The 24,125-nt window shown below is 42.8% G+C and overlaps 1 protein-coding gene across 1 annotated transcript in view; it reads left to right on the forward strand.

Moving 5' to 3' along the window:
- Window positions 1-4,982: 4,982 nt before the first annotated feature.
- The window catches only part of OC90 (otoconin 90), a 30,758-nt gene continuing 11,615 nt past the window's right edge, over window positions 4,983-24,125 (forward strand). The window contains exons 1-7 of the mRNA XM_077808054.1: window positions 4,983-5,028; window positions 11,596-11,661; window positions 12,965-13,024; window positions 13,695-13,869; window positions 18,394-18,506; window positions 19,834-19,962; window positions 21,894-21,935. Of these exons, the coding sequence (XP_077664180.1) occupies window positions 4,983-5,028; window positions 11,596-11,661; window positions 12,965-13,024; window positions 13,695-13,869; window positions 18,394-18,506; window positions 19,834-19,962; window positions 21,894-21,935 (631 nt within the window). The remainder of the gene's footprint in view (window positions 5,029-11,595; window positions 11,662-12,964; window positions 13,025-13,694; window positions 13,870-18,393; window positions 18,507-19,833; window positions 19,963-21,893; window positions 21,936-24,125) is intronic.

A 24,125-nucleotide genomic window follows, 5' to 3' on the forward strand; every position in this document is an offset into this window, starting at 1 on the left:
TTACTGCAAATGAGAAGAGTTCTGGCAGTCTTTAGTAGTCTTTTTCCATTTAACAATTGATGGCTAGATATGTTAGTTGCAAATATTTGTATCAACCAGCTATTTTCTAGAGATTTTTTTTCCTCCACAGAATTGTATAAATGATGTATAAAACCAGGTGAATTTCAAACAATAAATTTAACTGTAATGAAATATTTTAAAAAGATTTTTAAACTGTGCTTTATAAAAGATATCTATAAAGTCTGTTAATGTATGCAGATTGTTAGTTTTGTCCAAAATTACATTAAAGAGATCGTAATAAATATGAAATAATTTTAAATCAGACCTAAAAGACGTCTAAAAGGTGACACTTGTTTACTATTTCATGAACCTAAACATTTTCAGATCGTTCAGTGTTCCAAATCAAGAGATCTCCCTTATTCCATGCTTTAAACTGGTGAGCCATGTGAGTGGGAGAATACAACCACTGCATCTTCTTCTATAAGAAATGTTTGTACCTACAGTGCTTTCACTGCTATGCTGTATCTGTATTAGCTCATGCCGATTCATATCAAGTACTAAAAAGTCCTGTCCTTAGCCTGCTCCCTTCAATACCTTCATATACCTTCAGTGAACAAACAGCTCTTGCTAATAAAAGCAACAACCACAAAACAAAAATCACATAACACGTGTGTTCCAATGTAATACCTAATGCTGCCATGAATCAAAAGTATGTCATCCAACTACAGTATTCACATTTCAAACAAGGTGAACATATTTTCCCTGTTACTGAGTACAAATTTAACCCAGATATTTTAATGAAGAGAAGACTATACTAACTAATACAATACCAAAGAAGAAGAACATCACAACTGGGAATCACAAAGTAATCTATAGGCATAACAAGGGTTTCTGGTGCTCCTCTTTCAAAGCGTATGTTCACCATAGTACCTGGTGGCAGGGTGCAAGTGCTAAGCTCTCAGTCATAGCAAAGGAATTTAGAATGACATAAATTATAACCACACCACTTAGTAAAAGTCAGGTCATTAGAAAGAACAATGGCTGGTATGAACAGTGTGTAAATCAGACTAGGAATAATAGGCATATCCTTTGTGATACAGCTGGCCAGGGCTTTTTGCAGAATTAAAAAACAGAAACCACCATTTAAAAAAACTTCCCAAAATGTTCAGTTTCAGTTTCTAAACTTTTTTTGTGGGATTTTTGAAAAAGAAATTTTTAGTTTACCTTTCCTTCCCCCCTCTTTCTCTTATTGAGTGGCAACATGGAAAAAAAAGAGGAAAAAAGGGGCACATGTATGGAGAAAGATTGAGAGAGAGAGAGAGAGAGAGAGAGAGAATGAAAAAACAGAAACAGAGAAAACTGGAAAGCAATTTTTCAGTTTTTGGTGTTTCCCCAGTTTTCACTGAAAAACAAAATAAAGAAAAACATTTTCTGTGAAAATTTTTATTTTGGTAAACAAGCCATTTTCTGTGGGAAAATGCTGGACAGAATTTTTCCATGATGCCTGATTAAATAAATGCACTGACAGATAAGGGGGTGCTGGCCACCTCTGGCAGCACCCCCCAACACACACACCCCCTGCACCACAACCCCAATCCTGGCTCAAGTGAGGAGCGGAGTTGGAGGGAAGGGGCTGGTGAGTGAGCCCACCACACATTCACTTGGGGACTGGACAGCAGTAGCTCCTGTGTCCCACAGGACTAGGCCTGCCTCCCCACTCTGGGCCTTGTGAGCGGGAACATCGGCGCTCAGTGCCACTCAGGGTTTGCCTGTCCTTCCCCCTGCATCATGACAGAGGCGCATCCAGGCCAAACCTGAGTAGCGCTGCACCAGGAGAGGGAAACTTGGGGCAGGAGCCACCGCTGTAGAGTGAGTCATGGGCAAAAGGGAAAGCCAGGGTGGCTGTGACCTTTTTCCTGTTTCTTGAGACCCTGGCAGCCTTAATTATTAGTCACCACCCTAGCTCAAGTTCCATTACAAAGCTCAATATTTCCATTAGGCTCCCATAACAAGCCACCACCAGGACCCATGCTATTGCTTTGGATGGAAACCTGAGCAGGAAGAGCCAGCACTCGTGCAGCTGTGGAAATGAATTATTCTTATCATCATGATATCACTTTAGGGGGCTTTACTCTGCTGCTAGAAGCTCCTCAGTAGCACAACGGGCACATTTAAAAAAAAATTAACAATGTTCTTTTTTTGGGTCAAGAAATGTTGAAATAGAACTTTTTTAACCAGCTCTAGTCTTTACTCTCTCTCTCTTTGTCTCTCCATTGCCTAATTATTACTCATGTGGGCCACCTCCACAGCCCTTTTTACGTACTTTTTGGGCCATTCCAACCTCTCCACATTAATATGTTGGACCAGATCATCAGCTGCGATGAATTGGCATATGTCCATTGATGTCAGCGGAACTATGCCAATTCACACCACTTGGCAAGGTGGCCCATTGTAAATCAAAGACACCTCTTTTGGCTGCTGATTTCTAACTGTGGAGCCATCTGCCTCCCTGAGGAAACAATTACTTTACTCCTAGCTCGTTCAGACCACCCACAGAAGGTTCCCCTGACTCCTATTTTGCACATAGCACAGATCCTAATGCCAAAAGGGGAACCACCATAGCTGTTCTTAAGCAGTTAATATGACAAATTAAGGTGACGACAAGAGAATGGTGTTATGAATCTTAGCTATAACTGCCTCGGTAACATACAGCCTGGCAGAATGGTGTGGCTTGGCTGGTCTTGCTGCTTGCTTGAAAGGGGTCCGGCCTTTGCTTCAGTCCAGTCGTTATGGTAGAACAAGTTGCAGTCAAGGATGCTTTGCTTTTGGTTCTCATGAGCCTCCATCCTCTACTTTGTTTTGCTATAGTGTCCCAGATGAGTGCAGCTGTCTTTGAGGGTCATGGGTAGACATGGAGTCTTCTACGCTAGCTGGATCTGATTCTTTATGACCTTGTACATTGAGACCAAGGCCTTGAAATGGGACTGTGACTGAACTGAGGGTGTGCAGTACAAGAGTAATGTGATCTTGATGGCTTGCTCAATGAGGAGACAAATTCTGCCACCTAGGCAAACTGGAACGTCAGGTGTTGTCAGCCTCAACCCCACATACAGTGACTTATTAAAGCCCCAAATGGCAAAATATCCCAAACTTGCAACTAGCTTTCACTAAAATTGTGCATCTGAAATGAATAACCATTGTCCTTTGCCAATGGTGACTTTGAAGACTAACTGCAATTGGCATTGCTAAACGGAGTACATATTAAACTAAGAGAAAACCTGGTCCAGAGCCCATTGCAATCAGTGGACACCTTTCTATTGATGCCCTTAAGCTTTGGATCAGACCCATAGAGATTAGATAAAGGCAGGGTTTTCAACACTGGTGTGATGCCAAAGCTTGTAATGTTGTATAAGTGTTCATTAGTCTTTCATCACTGGCCACGACCTCTTATTAAGTTATTAAAAGCCATAATCACATGACCCAGAGATTTGGTAGAAGAGGGAATACAGTGAAACAATTGTTATTTAATTACAGCAGCATCATATTAAGTCAGCGTGCAGCACAGTGGATGCACCTGTAGAAAGGCCTCTTAATATAGAACCTTTACATGCCCCGTGCTATTTCCCATAGCTTAGTTAAGCTATGCAGTAGGTATACTGACCTGCAGAAATCTCATGAAAGGACTAATTAATAAACGTTGAAGTAGGGTTAATAAAGGAAGTGATCACATGGGTAAAGTACACATTCAAGGGGGTATAAATCACTTACTACTGACCCCGTTGAAATCCATTTGTCCTCCATCCAACTACTCTTGAATAATATTCCTCAAGGTAAGTTCTTTTTCATATGCTCTTTATTGTTAAACAATTGCACACAAAGAGAAAACTATTTAAGATAAAACTATTTAAGACAGTGAGGATGCAGACTAAAGAGCAGGCAAAATGATTTAGGGTATTGTACGAAACCAGAATTACCCCCCCCCCCATTATATTTACATCCATTCATCCTGGTAAAGCATTACAAGAGAATTTAGTAAATGTGAATGTCAGCATTAGGCTGGTGTTAAGCATTATAAGCAGTATTTAGGGGAAAAAGATCGTGAGGGGTAAATACATGTTTGCACATTGGTAATTAAATGTTCATTTGCTCATTTGAAAATCCTGTAATGTCTGATTCAGAAAATTAAAACCCAGGATAAACCACAGCTGGAGACGGTAACCAAGAGATTGATTTTTGGTCCCCTTCACATCAGCAAAACTCCATTGACTTCAATGGAGTTACTTCTCTTTGACACTGCTGTTAGTAAAAGCAGACTCAGACCTAGACCTACATGCTGTATAATTTACATCAATATGAAAATATTGTACATGCTATGTCAGTATGTCTGTAAAAGCTACAATTAATGTTTGACTATCACAGGGGCAGTTCCTCTGGTAGTTTAAATGAAGTCAATAGAGTTATGATGGTTTACACCTACTGAAGATCTTCCACTATACAACGTTTCGTTATACAATGTGCCATATTTAAAAGAAGTGTTTTGACTAAATATTCCTTAAAGACATTAAAATTTATTGCAGAAACAAAACAAAACAAACTTCAAGTTCACCATTTTGTTGCCAGTTATGGCTTCCCCATTAACAGTATTTTGGAATAGTCTGTTTACTCACCTCAAATGGTCCTGTAGCAAATATTGTTAATCAAGTTTAAATAGTCATTGTATCAATTAAAATGTTGGGATACCATGTGAGACTCCACTTTGCTAGAATATGTGCATTTCACAAGTGTTAGTGGGTAACTGCATGTCAAATCAAAATGAAATATGACCAGGCTACACAAATAATTCAGTCACAGAAAATGTCCCCCTATAACAAATGTTTTTTTACTCGTCCATTTAAGACGTAAACTCCCTACATAACATTTTACTTACTTCACCAGGCAAATGTTTCTGCTGTGTGACTCTTTCCATTCTTTGGATTAAAACAATGATTGTAATTCTGCTGATGAATATGTTGATGGTATTATACAGTGGTAAGTGACTGCATATTTTTATGTCTACTTAACGTTTACACTCTAATACTGCCCATTTCAAGTGGACTAGCTTTTGAAAAACATCTTTGGATTACCACCCTGTCTCATCACTAGCACATACTGAAAAAGGCATAATCATCAGATTAGTGGTAAAATGTGTTGTTGCAGGATTTCAAAGGCATTATAGGTTTAGAGTAATGGAAGAAAACTTTTAAATGTGTTTATAATGTAAACACAATTGGAAACCTCCGCTTCTCCCAGCGTTTTGCTCATAGAAAAACCCTACAAACCAGTTACATAAAAGGGTTCCAAAATATCTATGAATGTATTTTAGTCTTTGGATAAATCCATATTATCCAAACACTCCCGACGATTCAGACATACATAAATACAATGAGGTTCAGCTAAACCATCTTTCTGAGCTTTTATCCTGGATGTGATTCTCTTCCTTTTCATAAGATTGTTTTGTTCTTGTCACAATGTGTGGAAGGAATTGCTCTACATGACTGTTTCTGAAGTTAAAAAGTCGTACAGTAATAGAGCTCACATGAAGTCAAATTCTGCACTGACTTACTACACCAGCCTCATCTCTCGAATTTCAAAGGCATTGTTATGGTGTGAATTGCAGCGGAGAATTGAGTCAACACAAATCACAGAAGAGTACTATATTAATCAAGCTTAGTGTTAAGAGCTTTATATAACAATACCAGTCATCAAGAAGATCATTGTGTTCTTTTTTCTAATGTCATAGAATCTATATAATAATATTCCAGGAGGGAGGGAGGGAAGGAGTGAGTGTGCGTGAGTGAGTGAGTATGTCACTCTGAAGCTGTCCCTAGAATGACTGAAGGGATGGAAACAGCTCCAACATGGTTCAGAGAACTTCTTGTTTAGACTATCACCAAGTTCAAGCATCACTAGATTCACCAGCTGTTACTATCCAATTTTGAAGTTCTCAGCCATTTTGACTTTATAAATTATATCCATTTGACAGCACAGAGTTTTCGGGTACTAGTACAGAAATATCTGCTACAATGTTGGTTTTAGAAAATCAGTGTGTATATCCAAAAAAACCGTAAAAAAGACTTTGCTTATTGATCAAACAAATACACTGCTAATATCTTTAAAATGCACCAGCCATTAAAAGCTCAAACCTGAGGGTCTAAAGTCAGGAACTCACATAAAAACTGCCATTTAGTTGCTTAAAAATAAATTGGAATGTTTAGGACTGGGATTTCCACAGGAGCCTCAATTCAATATGAAATTCAAGGGTTGTTGAGCACATAACTTCTTCTTAAACTCCTTTGAAAATCCTAGCCTAAATACCCGGATTTGAACATTTTAATTAAATAAGAACACAAGAGCTGCCATACTGTATGTCCAATGTCCTGTCTCCAACAGTGGCCCATACCAGAGCTTCAGGTGGAGTTTACAGAACAGGGCAATTTTGGACTGATCCACTCCCAGCTTCTAGTAGTCAGAGGTTTAGGATCTCTCCAAACCTGTGGTTGCATCTCTGACCATTAGGGTTGCCATCCCTCCTGGACTGGCCTGGAGTCTCCCAGAATTGGCATCGATCTCCTGGTGACTACTGTAAGCAATCTGGGAGATTTTAATAGGATATTTTAAGAAAATGACATTACATCATGTTGGGAAAAATAATTTCCCGGAATAGCTCCAGTCAGAGTTGGCAACCCTACTGACCATCTTGGTTCATAGCCATTGCTGGACCTATCCTCCATGAACATAACCGGTTGTTTTCTGAACCCACTTATACTTTTGGCAGTCAGAACGTTCCATGACAACGAGTTCCATGGTTAGCTGTGTATTGTGTGAAAAAGTACTTCCTCTTGCTTGTATTAAACCTGTTGCCTATTCATTTCATTGACTAACCCCTTGTTATTGTCTTGTTGGAAAGAGTAAATAACACATTTCTATTCATTTTTTCCACACCAGTCATGGTTTTAGAGACCTCTGTCAGATCCTCCTTTAGTCGTCTCGTTTTTGAGCTGAACAGCCCTGATATTTTTAGTTTCTTCTCATATGGAATCATTCCATCCCCTAAATCATCTTTGTTGCCCTTCTCTGAACCTTTTTCTGTTCCACTCTATTCCTTTTGAGATGGGGCAACCAGAACATGGTGTGGGTGCACCATGGATTTATATAGTGGCAATATATTTTCTGTCTTATTCTCTATCCCTTTCCTAATAGTTCCTAAAATTCCGTTAGCCTTTTTGACAGCTGCTGCGAATTGAGTAGAAGTTCTTAGAGCACTATTCAGGGTGTCTCCAAGATCTCTTTCTTGGGTAGTTAACAGCTAATTTAGACCCCATCTTTCTGTGCATGTGAGGGTGGGGATGGGATTATTTTTTTCAATGTAAACTACTTTGCATTTATCAATGTTAATTTTCATCAACCATTTTTTTTGCCCAGTCAACAACTTTTGTGAGATCTCTCTGTAATTCCTTGCAGTCTGCTTAGATATAACTTTCTTGAATAATTTTGTATCATCTGCAAACTTTGCCACATCACTGTTTACCCCCTTTTCCAGATCATTAAAGAATATGTTGAAGAGCACAAGTCCTAGTATAGATCCTTGGAGGACCCACCGTTCACCTCTCTCCATTGTGAAAACTGACCATTTATTCCTATCCCTTTTTTCTATCTTTCAACCAGCCACTGATCCATGAGAGGACCTTCCCTCTTATCCCATGGCTACTTTCCTTAAGAAGTTTTGGTGTGGGAACTTGTCAAAGGCTTGCTGAAAAATCCAGGTCCATTTTGGCCTACAGCTTTTCTCGTTTTGGAAAAGATGATCAGCTTTGATTTTTCCCTTATTTGTTGATCTCCATTTTCTGAGTGGGGAGCTAGGTGGCATTCAGAGAAGTTGTAAATTTGCTTGATGGACTGGCTTGCTAAACTCCTGAGTACGTAAGCCCAACTGAGCTGTCTGCTCCAAATAGTTTAGGGTGATTTTGACGTAATTGTACTACATTCCTTGTCCCTCATTAAGCAATTTGAAATAGCTGTGATTATAAACACACAGGCTGAGGGCACACACTCTCTCATTGCTGGACTTTGTTACGATTACACTTCTAGAAAGCATGATCAAAAGAGCAGCATCAATTATATGATCTGAATACCACTTCTGCCTTGTAATAACAGTTGTAAGGGGGGAAGGAGGCTTGTGAATAAGGCCTGGGACTGGGAACCATGAGGCCTGGCTTTATCACAGAACTTCCTGTGTGACAAAGGGCAAGTCTCTGAAGCTTTCCCTACCCTCTATAAAATAGGACTGTTAATACCTGCTTCATGGGAGTATTTTCAGATTTAATTAATTAATATTTGTAAAGTGAACGTTCCTTGGCTGGAAGGGAAGGTGCCATATACATGTGAAGTATTAGTATGGCCACTCAAAGACATGATGTCAGCCATTTAAGTCAATGATTTATCCAGAAAGTCTTCTCTCATGTTTTGTTTTCCTGATAAACTTTTTCTGTCTTTACATGAATCACATGTAAAGTCTGTAAGAGATTGTCAGAGACACTTTTTCAAATAAAAAGCATCCATTTGCTTTGAGAGTATTTTTGAGCCCTTTTATTTACTTTTGCAAATGTCTGTACTTCTTACATTTTGTTTGGAAGAACATATTTAGGAAATTGGAAATTATACAAAAACCTTGTGCAAATACCAGTGGACACGCTGGTTCAGGAAATACTAGACATTTCAGAGTCATTCCCCATACTTAAGAAGGGGAATACTTCCAGAACCAGGAATCTCTCTACAGCTGGCATCCACTTCATATTCATGTGACTATATATTAAAGCAAGCATGCATGCAGGAAATGTCTGTGATCCCATTGAAAGCAGTTTGCGTATTTGGTATTCATCTAATCAGGGTGCAGAAACACCACTGTTTACCTTGTGACCAATCTCACAGCATAAATGGCAGGTAATAAAGAGTAAAGCAATGCTTGCAACAGGTAGGTCCTGAGTAACTGACAGGATAAACTATCTTTGCATTGGCCTAGATGTTACAATGAATGAAGTCAACAGGATTCCATATGGGCACCTGCATGGAGCTCATTGTAGGATCAGTCAGGGCCTTCAACTATTCATGGAGTAATTCAGAATAACTAAAATCTGTGACACTGCAAGCTTTTTGGGGCAGGATTGTCCTCTACTACGTGTTTGTTTAGCACACAGCATAATGGGGCTCCAACTCTGTGTGCTTTTAGATGCTGCTGGAATAGATGTATTAAATAACAAAGCAGTAAAAAAAAATCACAAGCTGCTTGGGGAAAAGGTTAACTTTTGTCAACTAAATTGTTGACTGAAAATCCTGTGCTCTCTTGTATGTACTAAGGAGAATGTGCAGGGAGCTCCTTTCCTTATATTTTGACTGTAAACCAGGTTCTCTCTTTTTGTTAACAAACTTTGGCCTATTGATACTAACTTGGAAATGTCATTACCGGTCATACAAAGAAAAAGAGTCAAATAATTACAGGGGGGCTGAGATTATTATATAACCTCACTAGCAGGCTGCAGATATTCTTGTGCTAGTAATTTTATGCCAATTAAACTTGTTCAAAAGAATGAAATCAACTATGAAACATGCTTGAGCAATTGCCTCTGCTCTCCATGAGTTTAGGGCTATGGTTCTTGCTCTGCATAAATTCTTTGTTTTCAGATTCAGAATCATGGATTTGCTCTGGGCTTTACAAAGGATGATACAGCAGTTGGGCACCCATAATCCATTGACAGTCCATGGAAGTTGGGTACCAGACTCATTCTCTTAGACTCCTTGGAAAATGACAGCCTTAAAATATTTGAGTGTGATTTTCAACAGGGCTTAAGTGACTTAGGAGCACAAGTCCCATAGAAAGTCAATGGGATAAGGTGCTTTTGAAAATTTTACCCACTGAGCCAGATCCTCAGCTGGTGCAAATCAGCACATACTACACCTGAACAATGTTGATTTGCACCACCTGAGAATGTGGCCCAATATGTAATTAACAGTAACAATATGACATGGCAAAAGGATTTTTATCGTTGTAAAGGGAGCACAGGGAGCAGCCTACAAATCAAAGATAGCTTTGCTTAACTGTAAGTCTGGGCCAAATCTGTTTATGCATGTGCAGTATTAAATGACACTCCTGCTAATGGGTTCATATCATTTTAGTCAGTGATCTGAATTCCTTGTAGCTATCAAAGTTTCAGGGTGCTGCTTCTCTTTTCCTGCAAAGGTCACATTTTATAAGAAGGACTTTTCTGTTTGGAGAAAAGCAGCTGGCTACAAGCAGAATGATAATCTTGCTGGGTCACTGTTTACCCAAAAGTCTTTCACTGAGGCTCAGAGGAATTCATGGAGCTCCTGGAAATTAGGGCAGAAATAAAAATAAGTGGCCCCAAGGTTCTTCTGTGCTACCTCCTCCCCAAGCACTTCTGAAAATTTTACCCATCCTTAAGGAAGCAAAAGAAACCCCAAACAAAAACACACACTCTGCAAATTACTCACCACCAGGTGGAGAAATGCAAGAAGCAGCAGAACAAATCACCACCCTTTATCCTAATGCAGAATTTTATAAACAGAAAAGTAAACGTGGGAAAATTCTACCATGGCAGTTTCAAAGGGAGGCACCAATAATCCAAATGAAGAAGCAGAAATAGCCGATGGGAGTAGACAATATAAATGAGATAAGCCAATCTGAAAAGTTTAAGATCTTTGGGGTAGTGACCTAGCACAATGGGGCCCTGACCCGGTTGGAGTCTAGGCACAATAACATTATAAATGGTGAATAATAATAATATGGACTTCAAAGAAATTAAACAAATACATGCCAATAACCCGTGCCTAGGCTCCCTAGTGAAGCAATCAGAAATACAGCAAACAAGAAATCCCTCAGAGATCTCTTGCAACGCACTATCAATATATTAATAGATTAGGCGACCTGTTCGGATAAGGTACATTGCTAGACTGATACCTGTCTAATGGTGCTGCATCCCTTGAGCATAATATGGTTTGAGTTGAAGCCCTCAAGCACTGAAGTGGTTCCAGTGAGAATGAAAGTTGGGACTGAAGCTTCGGGAGAATTACGAAAAGGATTCTGTATTTGAAAGGGACATCCAAGCACAGAAGACACAGGAAAATAGGGGCTTTGAATTAGCAATGGAGCTTCAGTGCAGATTCTCCCTAACCTCACAAATCAAACAAATGAAGGTCACAGGGATTTCCGGACTAAATGGCACAATGGAAGTGGCCAGCTTGTGATAGCTCAAGTGAGTACCCCCAAAAAGGGTCAGGTTCAGCAAAGCACTTAAGTATGTGTGTAAGTCCACTCCTATCTAGCAAAGCACTTAAACATGTTCATAACTACTTTAAACTTGAAGTCAACGTGACTTAAGCATATGCTTTTGTTGAATCAGTGCATTAATGTTGCTACCAAGGCACTCTGGTATCTGGCTACTCTATAAAATACGCACTCTCTATCCTTGTAAAGTGTATATATATTTTCTTTTTCTTTTCCATTTTAAAATTCTTTCTTCTTGAATATGTTTGGTGAGCCAGGCGGCCAAGAATCGGAGCCCCCAGCCCTTCCACCAGAGCTTCCACTTGCACCTGAAAGAAATCTGAGTAAGAATTTTTAAGCTTTCCTTGTTACAATATTTGTATGCATTAAGAGGCGCCAGGGTGCAACCTCTTTGGGCAAGAGATCCAGAAAGAACTTTCCAGTAGTGTTCACAGATCTGTCCCTCATTATACTGGACCTTTAGCAGAGGTTAAATAACCTCAGAGCCCTGAGTCACCTCTCGCTTGCACTTATTTTACCTTGATGTAAGTCCATGGAGCTTGGTGGAGTTCCTCCTGATTGACATGAGTGTAAGAGGAGGATCAGGCTCCTCTATCAGATATTGCATCATTGGTGTTGCTGGAACACAAACCAAAACCATCTCTGCTATAACCTAGGTGAGGTTCCTCAAGTTGACTAGAGAAGAATTTGTATCACTGATGCTGAGTTTATTGTTGCAACAGGTTTATAGCTAATGAACTAGCTAGGAATTTACATTTGAAATGATTAAATCTTACCTGTTTCTCAAAAGAAAAGTGAGTTTGAAAACTGAGGGTAAGTGAACCTTCAAGATTCATGGTCTTAACCATATCTTAACCATTGAGCCAAACAAACTCCTTTTTACATCTTAAGTAAGATTGGATTTATTCTTAAACCCCAGAGATTATAAAATGGGAAATTTCTGATGGCTGTTTGGGGTCCGTGTAGTTGAAAGACAATCTCACTCCAGTCCCCAGCACACACATATTCATATAAAAAAAATCACAACCACAGCTGACATTTTTGTCAATCTCAGAAGAAAGGATCAGATGAGTACAGAGAATGAAACATATTGGTTCCACTAGAGGGTGTTCCTTCAGAGCTGGGTAACATTAGTGTAGTGCCTCTATCCACATGGTGCCTCTATCCACATGGTTACCTCCTTTAACATCAAACTCAGAAGAATGCCTGCATAACTCCAAACCCGGCGACGCCATCACTGACCACTGTGTCATATCCCTTGTGGAATTTTCGTAAAAACCCAGCTCCTGGAGTCAGGTGATTCTATGAGCATCTCATCTTTCAATTTGTCTGTTAAAAAAATTACATTTCTAGCCCTCACAGCTGCAGAGAAAAGCATGACAATAAGACCCCAAAAGGCTCAAAAACCAGGAGGCAAAAAAATAGATTCCCAAAGGTATTATTTATTAAAATCTCATGATTTGGGGGGGCTTGTTTCATAATTTTTGAATGCTCAGGGTTGGCTATATTGCAAGGATTATATCATGCCTGCAGCTGCATTATGCCTCCCATTGAAATCAACATACGCGACATACGTTTATACAAGGGCAAACATTTTTCACCAGTTTTATTATGCTTTTGGTTTAGACAATATCACGTTCTTCAATGGCGTCTTTCAAAATGTGGACAGCGTTGCATTGTTTTTTGGTAAGTGCAGACTCATGATTTGATATTTTTGGCAGTAAAAATAGCATGGAATTTGTTTAAAAAAAGAGCAGAAAAACTCCTGAAATTACAGATTTCCCTTAAAGCTAATATCTAAGGATTAAATTGTCTGCAGTTCCTAAGGTCCCCAGAAGGGCTACTGCATTATATCATTCCTTAGACCAGAGGTCCCCACACTGTGGGACGTGTGGAGGGAGGGCATAGGAACGTTCAGGGGGGTGGGGCAGGGCCCAGGCCAGCCCCCACGGATGGTGTAGAGGGAGTGACACCCAGCCCTGCTCCGCTCCCAGCTCTGCTTTGGCCCCGCCCCCAGCCGCAGCTCCACCCCTGGCCCCAGCACCGCCTCCAGCCTCGGCCCCTGGCTGCAGTTCCATTCCTGCTCCCAGCCCCAGCCCTGCCCCCAGCTACAGCCCCAGCCTTGGCCCTCTTTCCTCTGTCCACGTCCCTCTGCCTTGGGGAGCTACAGCCCCACTCCCGGCCCTGGGGAGGGGAACACACGGGGTAAGCAGCGGTGCGATCCTGAAAAGTTTGGGGACCTCTGCCTTAGACCCTGATCCTGCATTTGAATCCACGGAGGGGGACCCCAGCACCTACAGTATCATCCAGGTCTTTTCCATCTCTGAATATCATCCTCCTATGTCTATTCTCTCAGACTGCCTGGGTTCTCACTTCACTTGGCTCCAGGCCATATTCACTAACTTCCCTGCACTGCTCCATTTCGTGAACAAAATGAGGTGTGTAACTGGACTTTGCCCCAGGGATTTCGAAGACTATGGCTGCTCTTGCCGGTTCGAGATGGAAGGGCTCCCTGTGGATGAAGCAGACAGGTGTGTTTTGTTCCTGGGAGATCATTCTGCTGGGGTGGATGGGTGCGAGTGGAAAAGAACAAAGTGTGGTGAGAGGAGCAATGCTGAAATCTTGCAGCAACAGTCTGAAACTTAACACTTGGCTAAACTACTTATGGTCATAACCCTTAGTTTTACAAATGGACGATTGGCTCACATGGTAATATCCAAGTATCCAATCTGTGCTTACATGTAACCTCAACCAACACTGTCTCCAATGACTCACAAAACATAGGATATAACATTGGTTATCCTGCCCTCCTAAATGATCATTGCCCTTTCTTGGTGCCATCCGTTTCCCCATTCACCGGCAATAACAACAGCTACTTTGCAGCACAGCCCTGGAACCACACGGAGCAGTAGCTTCCCAAAAGGCTGTTTTCAGTGGGCTAGGGATAATTTTAGGCCTGGATAATCCCATCCCCTAGATCTTCAGGCACGGATAGTAACCCCATATATTGTGCTTCTTCCTTGCTGTCCACAGATATTGGGATTTATCATCCAAGCCTTTATTTCCCTGAATACTCTCAGCTGGCAAAATGTGGACTACTTTCCCCCTAAAATTAAAAGCAGGCATAGTCCACACCTCTGCACCCACATTTCCCTGTAACCCTGGCTGTGAAGCTGGGCTAAACGGGCTGCAAAAGGAAACCACTCCTGAGAGACAGCAGATTCTCTCTGTGTACATGCTCATTGTCATAGTACTAGACCATCTAAACACATTCATAGGTTACAGACCATGGTAGAATCAAAGCACAAAGCTAGTCTCTTCATTTTACACGTGGGTAAACTGAGGCATGGTGTGATTAAGTGACTTACCTCAGAGCACACAGGACATTTTTGGCAGCGTTGGGAACAGAACCATAAACTCCTGACTCCTAGCTCTGTGCTTTAGCCTCTGGCTCTGGTGGACAGATCCTTGATGGTAATTCAGTCCGTGCTCTCCCTTGCTAGGCCAGTAAGGTAAAATATAGGACAGGAGGCGTCAGTGCTGAGAGTCCTGTTTCCTCATGGTCACTTGACTGGGGAACACTGGGAAAGAAATGCAACAAGGGCCAAGTCCTCCCAGGCGTAGGCGGGGAAAGAGGTGATTTCATTTGCTAAGTGAGGAATGTTGTCATGGTTTAAAGAGCGTTAATGTAGATTTTTGCATGGAGATGAATCCACTGCAATCCCACATCGTCTGAAGGGGAGGAAAATGGAATTTTTATCTTCCCAGCTGAGAAAAGCCACACAAAGTCCTTGTGAATGGCTTGACGAATTGCTCTCTGAATAAAGGTGCTGACACTCTGAAATCAGAGCTCGATCCAGTTCAATGAACTGATAGCTGAAACAACTCAACGCTTAAACAGCCCCTCACTTATCATTTTAATGAAAAGCTGCCTAAATACAGAACATTAGAAGCTGCGGGACAATCTATCAGAGTCTTTGGCCCAAGAAAGATTCACAGACACGGCCTTTTCAAACAGATGGATTTGAAATGGGTTAGCAGAATCTCTCCCGTCAGTACAAAACCCACTGTACGGTATAAGAGATGCAGATGTTTGCTTTTCCATATACATATACAAGATACTGTTTAGATTTAGAGAACCTCTTTAAAGAGACACGGACACTGAAAACATCCTGCTAAAAGAAACAGTTCTGCCAGTGCCAGGATTTGCATTATGTAGAAGTTGGTCAGTTACTGAAGTCCATTCTCCATCTAAATTCCTTAAATCCTGATCTTCTAGTCTGAGACTGGAAAGATGAAGCAGATAGCTCAAGAAACTTGCCCAAGGTCAAAGAGGCAATCAGTGGCAAAGCTGGCTTTAGAGTTAATGGGCCTGATCTCCACTCTATTACTCCAATTTTATATTAGTTCGACTGCACTGAACTTAATGGAGTTACACTGGTATTAAACTAGTGTGACCGAGGATCCTGAGATTTCAGCTCAGGTCTTTAAAGCGAAGTAGCTAAATAATACTTTGCTTTCATGGACACCTTCCACTGAAGGATCTCAAAGCACTTAAAAAATATTCATGAATTTAGCTTTTCAGCACCCCTTTGAGGAAGAGACGTAGCATCATCTCCACAATCTGACTGAGCCAGTTCAGTCTCTGTAAATCTAGGCCTCAGTCTCTAAGGTATTTAAGTGCCTAAACCCCAGATTTAGTGGGCCTGGACTCTCTAACAGGCTTAGCATCCCCTCTCCTTCCACTCATTGGCCAGCTCCCCGCCTCTGCTGGCTTTTATGAATCACAGTCTAAGGTGCCTATCCATCTCCATTCATGGTACAGGAAGCCTAGGCACCAAGCTCACAGTGTGTTCCTGTGTGCTAAGCGTCACAGCACTTAAGTACCTTTGTGAACCTAGGCCTGTGACATTCCAAAGGTCCTGCAGGTCGCCTGTGGCAGAGCAAGGAATAGGAACCATTTCTCAGTGGTCTCAGTCCAGCACACTTAATGTTAAATTAAGTGCTTTGCTGGATCAGGATCTTAGTCCTGTGTCTTAACCACAAAACCAAATCACCCTCTCCTAGCTTTCCTTTCTCTGATGCTAAGCGGCAAACCCCCGAACTGCTGCATGTTCAAATAATCCCACTAGCAAGAGTGAAATAAAGGCCAAATACAGAGGATGTATCCTTATATCCCATGAAGGTTATATCCCATGAAGGTTATCCTCCTATAAAGAGCACACAGCGCTCTACTTTTACCCCACTGCTCTTTCATTTTACAAACCTGCACCTTTGACACTGTGGGTCTGCAAAACACTAGGTTTTGTAAATGGTTTGAATTCACAGTGCTCAGCATTGTTTGTCTGCTTTCCAAACATCGCCAAGAGGCTCCGGTGAGGATTTCCCCGACCTGTTAGTGTAACAGGCAGGTCATCTTGGCGATCACAGACTGTAGCCGGGTCTTGGATATAATTGTGTTTGTCAAGCTGAAGACTCTGTCAAGGCTTTTCTATGGAATGTTGTCATTTCCATCTTTGTTTAATACTCCCCTGGTACAACGGTGATGCCTCAAGTGCCGTCACACCATGGAAAGGTTCCAGCAGAGATAGCAGATGGATACCAGTGAATGGAAACAATAGACAGGTCAAACATTCACCATTTGTTAGAACTGATGCTTCCTTTCATCCTCTGGGCCTTTTAGTGCTCACTCGTATTTTAAAGAGACAGTTACACTACAATACAAAGGGTGCCTGTCACTTGCTCCTGTTCTGTAGAGAACGTTATTTCACTAGGAGGGTGGTGAAGCACTGGAATGGGTTACCTAGGGAGGTGGTGGAATCTCCTTCCTTCAAAGTTTTTAAGGCCCAGCTTGACAAAGCCCTGGCTGGGATGATTTAGTTGGTGTCAGTCCTGCTTTGAGCAGGGGGTTGGACTAGATGACCTCCTGAGGTCCCTTCCAACCCTGATATTCTATGGGATCAAACAGTCTGAGTCCACCCAGTGTGGACACAGTCCAAGGCCTAGTAGGAGAGCCCTGTTTAGAAGCAACCCCTGGGATTCTCATAGCCTCAGACAAATCTTTTGTACCAAGACAAACATCCTAGGCACAGCCCATTTTAGGAGCCCTCCTACTTGCCTCGCTGCCGAGAGCCATGTCAAGGTCCCAGGCAGCGCAGGGGCAATGGGACACATTGGAAGTGGGGTGGAATGAAACAAACTGCTCACAGCGTACAACCCTCCATGGCCGTACACAACACCACCAACACAACACCGTACACCAACTCCTCCTTCCATACATGTGGAGGAGGACATGGCGCTCATGTCACAGCCTTAATAATCCCTCTGAATACCCATGGCAGAAAGATATGTAGGATTAGCTGTTATGAGGAGGGAGAGGACCCAACACGCAGAGAGGTTTAATGAATTCCCTAGTCCCATGAAGGAAGTCAGCTGTGTTCAAACACAGCAACTCCAAGTCCGGTGTCTTGGCCCAGGACAGCAGAAAGAAGCTTGCAGCTCCCTGAGTGATCTGGGGGTGTGTGTGTGTGGAAGGGTGCTGCTGGGGGCTGGGGCTGCCCCCAGCACTGGGCTGTCCTAACTTGAACTCTGTCTGCCATGGCTTTTGCAACAACCAGGAAATAGCTGTGGGATAGAAATGTCTCCTGTTGGCCCCTCTGGGCCAGGGACTCTGGAAAGAGGAACGAGCAGAGCCAGCTCTGTGCTTGGCAGGGAGACTCTCTGTGCCTTAGGGCTCCTCTGCACCGACACAGTGTCAGGGGGCTGCAGCAAAGTGGGGAGCGGCAGACAGATTCTCGCTGCACCCCACTGTGCTCAGTCTATTAGGCCTAGTCTGCCATGAGGGGAAAAAGGAATGAATGCTCCTTACTGATTAACTAGTCAGAAAAAAGGGACGCCCCCTCCCCCCCTCTTTTCTCTCACAGGATCCTGTGCACCTGCCTGCTGTCCATCGCATCACCATCCCAAAGGGGAAGCAGGAAGCGAAACGAAAATGAGGGTGTGCGTCCCTGGCATTCTTTCAGTTGTATTTTTGGTTTCTTTGTTTTGTTCCTAAGCTGCTGTTTCCAGCACCGCAAATGCTACGAAGAAGCCATGGAGCTGGAGTGCTCCTGGGACCCTGCCAAGATTTCTATGGACATCAGCTGTCTTACTAAAAACATTACCTGTGGTAAGGTTCAAAGGGGACTGCTGCCTGTTACCAGGGCTTTGTACTGATCGGGGAAAAGGGGGGTTGCTTTTGTATTCGTACAGCGCTAGCCCAAAGGCGTCCTGGTCTATGACTGGGGCTCCTCAGGGCTACAATTATATAAATGATAAATAATAATAATTCCAATTAATTTACTGAGAGCCATGTATAGACTAAGCAGAAATCACCTATGACTGTCTTGTAGGTCTAGGTACAGTTAATCCTGCCTCGGTGTGGAGGTATGGCCTAGATAGCCTCTCAAGGTCCCTTCAAGCCCTGTGTCACGGCTCTCTGGATTACAGACTGCACGCTAGGGGGATCTAGTCACATAGCATGTTGGGGTTCTTAGGGATTGGCTTGTTTTGGCCTTGTTTTGAAATGGGATTAGCTTGATTTATGGCTTATTGTGAAAGTCGGGCTGCTTATTTACTGCATGGAAGTTGGCACCTGTGGAGAAAAGGGGCCTTGAGATGACTTTATAAGGGGAGGGAGCTCCGTTCAGCTCTGGTAAAAGCTGAGCAGATGTTACCATGATGTGCAGAAGTGATTTTTCACTCCTCTATATGGTTTCTATTTAAAACAATTTCTCGTCACGCACTAGTCCTCTGTAAAGACCAGGGGCCAGATTTTGATCGCTGTTACACCAGAGTAAATGTAGAGTAGCTAACGCATTTATAGCACCACTCTGAATTAAGCCTGGTTTAACTAACAATCTGATCCCACAATCCTTTCTAGTCTCACACCATTTTTGCTTTAGCTCTGTCTTCAAAAAAGCACGTCTCAATGGGGAAAGTGTTTTTCTCTGTCTCCCTTTACTGGAAAATGGCAAAGGTGTTTTGTTCAAACTGAAAAAAACAAATATAGCCCTTACTAAGGGTGTGAGCCTGGAAATAAATATTCTTCTCAAAGGTGAATTTGTCACAGAGTTCTCAGTGTGGGAAAACAGAAGGTTGTGATAGATATTGCTTGGTAACCTGCACTGTAATGCAAAGTATGTTTTGTAATATCCCCTACAGCAAATACAATCAGAGCTGTACCACGTACTATCTCTAGCCAGCAATAGCCAGTGGTAGAATAGAAAAAAACCCAGCATTTACTTTAGACGTCATCCTGAATTTCCCTAAGATAATTCAGTCTTATTGTTTTGTAAAGCCTGAGTTTATTTATCCTTGGTACTTGCAGAAATACAGTATAGGGTTATGTTCTACAAAATGAAATGGAGCTGTCGATGGAAAGCCTGGAGGCAAAGGCAGATGGTGGAAACAGATATTTCAATGGTACCTTGTCTGGATTTTTGTTTTTACTCCAGAGTCTGGGGATCCTTGTGAACGGCTTCTCTGCAATTGTGACAAAGCGGCTATTGAGTGTTTTGTCAATTCACACGTTAACTCTTCCTTGAACGGCCTGGATGTCTCCTTCTGTCCAGCTCAGGTTACAGGTAATAATAAAGGGCCTGATCTACTGACCATTCAAGTCAATGGGAATCTTTCCATCGGCAGAAAGGGCACTAAATTGGATCCAAGGAGAACAGTGCTGCTGCTGGTGTCTCGGTTTCTTATCCTGCAGGTGGCATCAATGGCTGTCCTGTTCTCTGTTTCATGAATCATTTCCATTTCCCATGACTCAGTGAATCCTAGTGGTAGGAGGGTGTGGATTAATTCAGGTGATTTGACTAGATGGCCAGATCTATAGAGCAAGTTTGTGTGTGACTGGGGCCAGACTACAGTCCTGAAGGGTGAAGTCCTCTCTTTGCTCACAGTAAAGGCAATTCATGGGTGAGAGGGGAGACAAGCTTCCCTGCTCTGCTCAGCTTATGGGACCCCTCCCTGGCATGGCAGAGTGTAGGGTAAGGTCAGGACAAGAGGGGTATTCATATCCATTTCCATGCATTGACCTTTAAGGCTGCCCAGAGGGTTGCTGAACTGGGCTACAATTTTATTACTATGAACACTTGTCTAGTGAGATGCCCCCAAACTCATTTCAAATAGGTCATTGAACAGATTATGAGATGGCGACGACTTTTGGACACTCGGGCCTTGGGCTGGGTTTGAACTAACAGGGGTAGCTTCTCAGCCCAGCTCAGTGGCCATGTTTCCAAAAGTGCTTGGCAGTCTGTGCGTGTGCTTGCAGGAGTCTCGGGGAAGCACCAGAAACATCAGAGTGCCTAAAGATTGTTACACTTAGCTCATTTACACAACCTTCTTTTATTTTAACCTGCCAAGTCCTTTGCCAACATAAACTACTTAACGCTCTTGGTAGAGTTACTTCTCCCAGAGCCCGGCAAAGCCGGCAAGTGTCATCCCTACTCTATAGACAGGGAAATGGAGGGTAAGTGACAGGCCCAAGAGCCCAAGAAGTTAGCACTGAAGCTGGGAAGTTTACCTCTACTGAGAGAGACCCAAATCAAAAAGCTCAGGGTTTTGATCTAAAAATAGTTGTTTCAACACAATTCTATTTCACAAACCCATTCAAATGGTTTTGTTTTAGAGCCGCACTGAAACCTGAAAAATGGCTGCTAAACGGCACTATTGTCCTGCAGACAGCTCTGCTTAGTACTGATGTTAAAGGCAGGTCAGTGATCCCCCAGACTAGATTGGGATTCAAAGTTTCCCAATTATATATCTTGATGGAACAGAGCCTTCATAAATCAAGAAATCTTTTCATTTAATGGTCTCCATGATGGGGTTTCACTCACCACGCTGATGCCTCCTACTGGTCATCTTAGGAATTAGCTCTGCAGGTTGGTACACCCACTCCCAGTGGTGCCTTGGCCGCCGGGACTTCTGCTCCCAGACCCACGTCACTCCAAGGAAGGCAGTGTTCTCTTCATGACACAGCCCTCTGGCCGTGTCAAGATCTGTGCTCCCCCCTTCCAGGGCAAGTGTTGCAGTCCAACTGTCCCACCACTTCTCCAATGGGGACTGCAGCCAATTGTCTGGCCACTTCCCCAATGGCCCCACCACGTGCTTTGCCCTTGCTCGGGATGCAAATCCCAGCAGCCAGCCAGGAGGTCTTCTCTAGCTCCCCTGTCCTTCCTAGCAGCACTGCTCTGTCCAGGGAGCTAGCTTCTGTCTGCCTACCAGGCACCCAGGTCTCTCTCCTTGAGCTCCAGGGTGTAACTGCCCTTGCTCTGCCCCATGGCTCTTCTTCTATGGACATGCTAAGCCCTGATTGGCTGTTCCTCACAGCTTCTCTCCTATTGGCTGCTTCCTGCACAGCCTCCCTAGGGCTCTATAAACCCTTTGTGTGCCAGTGACCTCATCATAGTCACTCATTTGGTTACCTCCCTGTATAGCTGCACTGTGTGTTTCAGGCTTTGAAAAAAATGCTTCCCAACAGTATATCAGCTATGATCTCTCTTCTTCTCAGAAACAACTAGCAAGAAAGGATTGACAACACTTCATGTGGAGGGTATGTCCTGAACTCTAGAATCCTTTGACTCTAATGTATTCAATTTAGATCATCTTATTGATCACAAAAAAAGCTAGTGCACACTTCAGCAGTGAGATTCTTTACAGAAAAGCAAAGTGCAACACCTCTGTAGCAAGATGCTAAAATACAATGGGAAAAGTCAAATGTGTCTAAGGAGCCTAAGTCCCATTTTCTAAGGTGACTCAGGCAGGTTCCTAAGTCACTTGTGTAAATGGGACTTAGACTTCTAAATCACTGAGTCACTGTCATATGGTGGTTGATTCTTAAGAGGGAGCGGGGTCTAGTGCACCTGTGGCTGATTGCCTGCTGCCCAATTGGGCTTAAGAGAAAGCACCGGGGCCTTATAAAGGAGTAAATGGAAGCTGAGAGAGAAGAGCTGCTGAAACGGTTTAGGAAGGATGTAGCTGAGAGCCCAACGCACACAGGCCCAAGTAAGGGCCCGTGAACCCCTGAACTGAAGAGGAGGGACTGATTCAGCAGAATTTGGGAAGGGCTGATAACTGTGCGAAGAGGTTTGGAGTCAGACAGACCAAGGAGGAGGGGCTATGCTCCATAGGAGTCTTGGGTGGAAGAGAGCTACTTTAGTCATATTAATAACCCAGTCCCCGAGAAGGTTGCTTGTTATTGGACATAAAATCTCTGTGGATTATTCCAGGGAACCACTGCAGGAGAAATTGAGGAAGGGTGCCGCTGAGCCATACTTGGCCAGCAGGGGGCACTACAGGCAGAAATGCCCTTTGAGAGGTGCTTTTGAAAATGTTACCCCAATGCTCCTAGTTTTAAGAGGTAGTTCTGTGTGTCCAACTACGGAAGAACACATTTATTTAAAAAAATAATAGACTGGTTCAAATATCCAAATTCCCACATGTGTATAATATACACACACAAAGACCACTGTTTTAAAACAGGCTGCCTCCCATATGTTAAAGATAGCAATGATAAAAGGGTCGGATTCATGCCATTTTTACGTGCACACTGTTCTAACTATACCATCTTAGGGCCTGATTCAGCAAGATACTTAAGCAAGTGCCTAATTTTAAGCATGCTCCTGTGTTAAAGGTAGTGATGTTCTTAAGTACCTTGTTGAATTGGAGCCTTAAAGAATAATGATCATGAAGGTGCTTCAGTAAATGTTTTCAAAGGAAAGCTCTGTGGGGCAGGGCCTGGACTTTGCTCATGTTGCACAGCACTGACTGCAGGGCAGCGTCAGCGCTGAACAAACGGTACAGCAATCATGAACCGAAATAAATCCACTTGCACCAATATTGCTGATGACTATAGTCATGTTACACTCAGTTGACGTCTCTTGAATTGCCCATGAGCTGATTGTGTTTTTACGGCTAGTGCATCGCTTTGAAATGAGACCTCCTTTATTTTTGCAGAGCTTCTTTACCACAAGGGTGATAAACCACGGCTGACAACTGCTTCCATGACAGAAGGTTTGTGCATTGACTCTTCAGAAGAAACATTTCCCACCAATTTCAGAAGCAGTGACATAAATAATCCAGGGGAAAGACTGAAATATGCTCGGAGTTAACCAAAATGGCTAATACAAAAGAACCTACCACTGGTCCTGTGAGCCAATACAAGACTAAGTCCTAGAGTATAGCTTTTTGGATTTGTAGATGCCCTCTGCTGGGAGGACTCACTTTAATATTTTATACACAATACAACACACAATGACAGTCTCCAGCCAGAATGGTTTCAATGCATTGGAATGTGCCTGTGTAATTCTGATGTCATGAAGTCACTGCTTAGCTCTTACTCGAGGAAATTAGTCAATGAAGTCAATGGGAGATTTGCCTTAATAAGAACTTCAGGCTTTGACTCATAGTGAAGTCATAGCATTGGGATGGGGCGGGGGAGTAGGGGACGGACAAAAAAGATTTCACTGTAAGAGGACTCCAACTTTAGCCTTTGAGCCAGCAGAGCTGCTCCTTGAACAGACCATTAAAGGGAATGGGTCCTAACTATGTAAAGCACAGTGTAAATCTGTGGTGTCGTGGGCAGGGGTTTTACCTCTGCCCTCCATGCAGCGAACGTATGCTGGGCTGTTGCAGGTGAAAGCGAATGCTCACCTTAGAGAAACACAGAAGAGAAGCCAGATGAATGTGATTCTCCACAGCCAAATGCGTCACTTGTGGGGAGTAGGGGAGGCTGCCGCTTTGA

This window comes from Eretmochelys imbricata, chromosome 2 (assembly GCF_965152235.1).
Source record: "Eretmochelys imbricata isolate rEreImb1 chromosome 2, rEreImb1.hap1, whole genome shotgun sequence".
NCBI lineage: Eukaryota > Metazoa > Chordata > Testudines > Cheloniidae > Eretmochelys > Eretmochelys imbricata.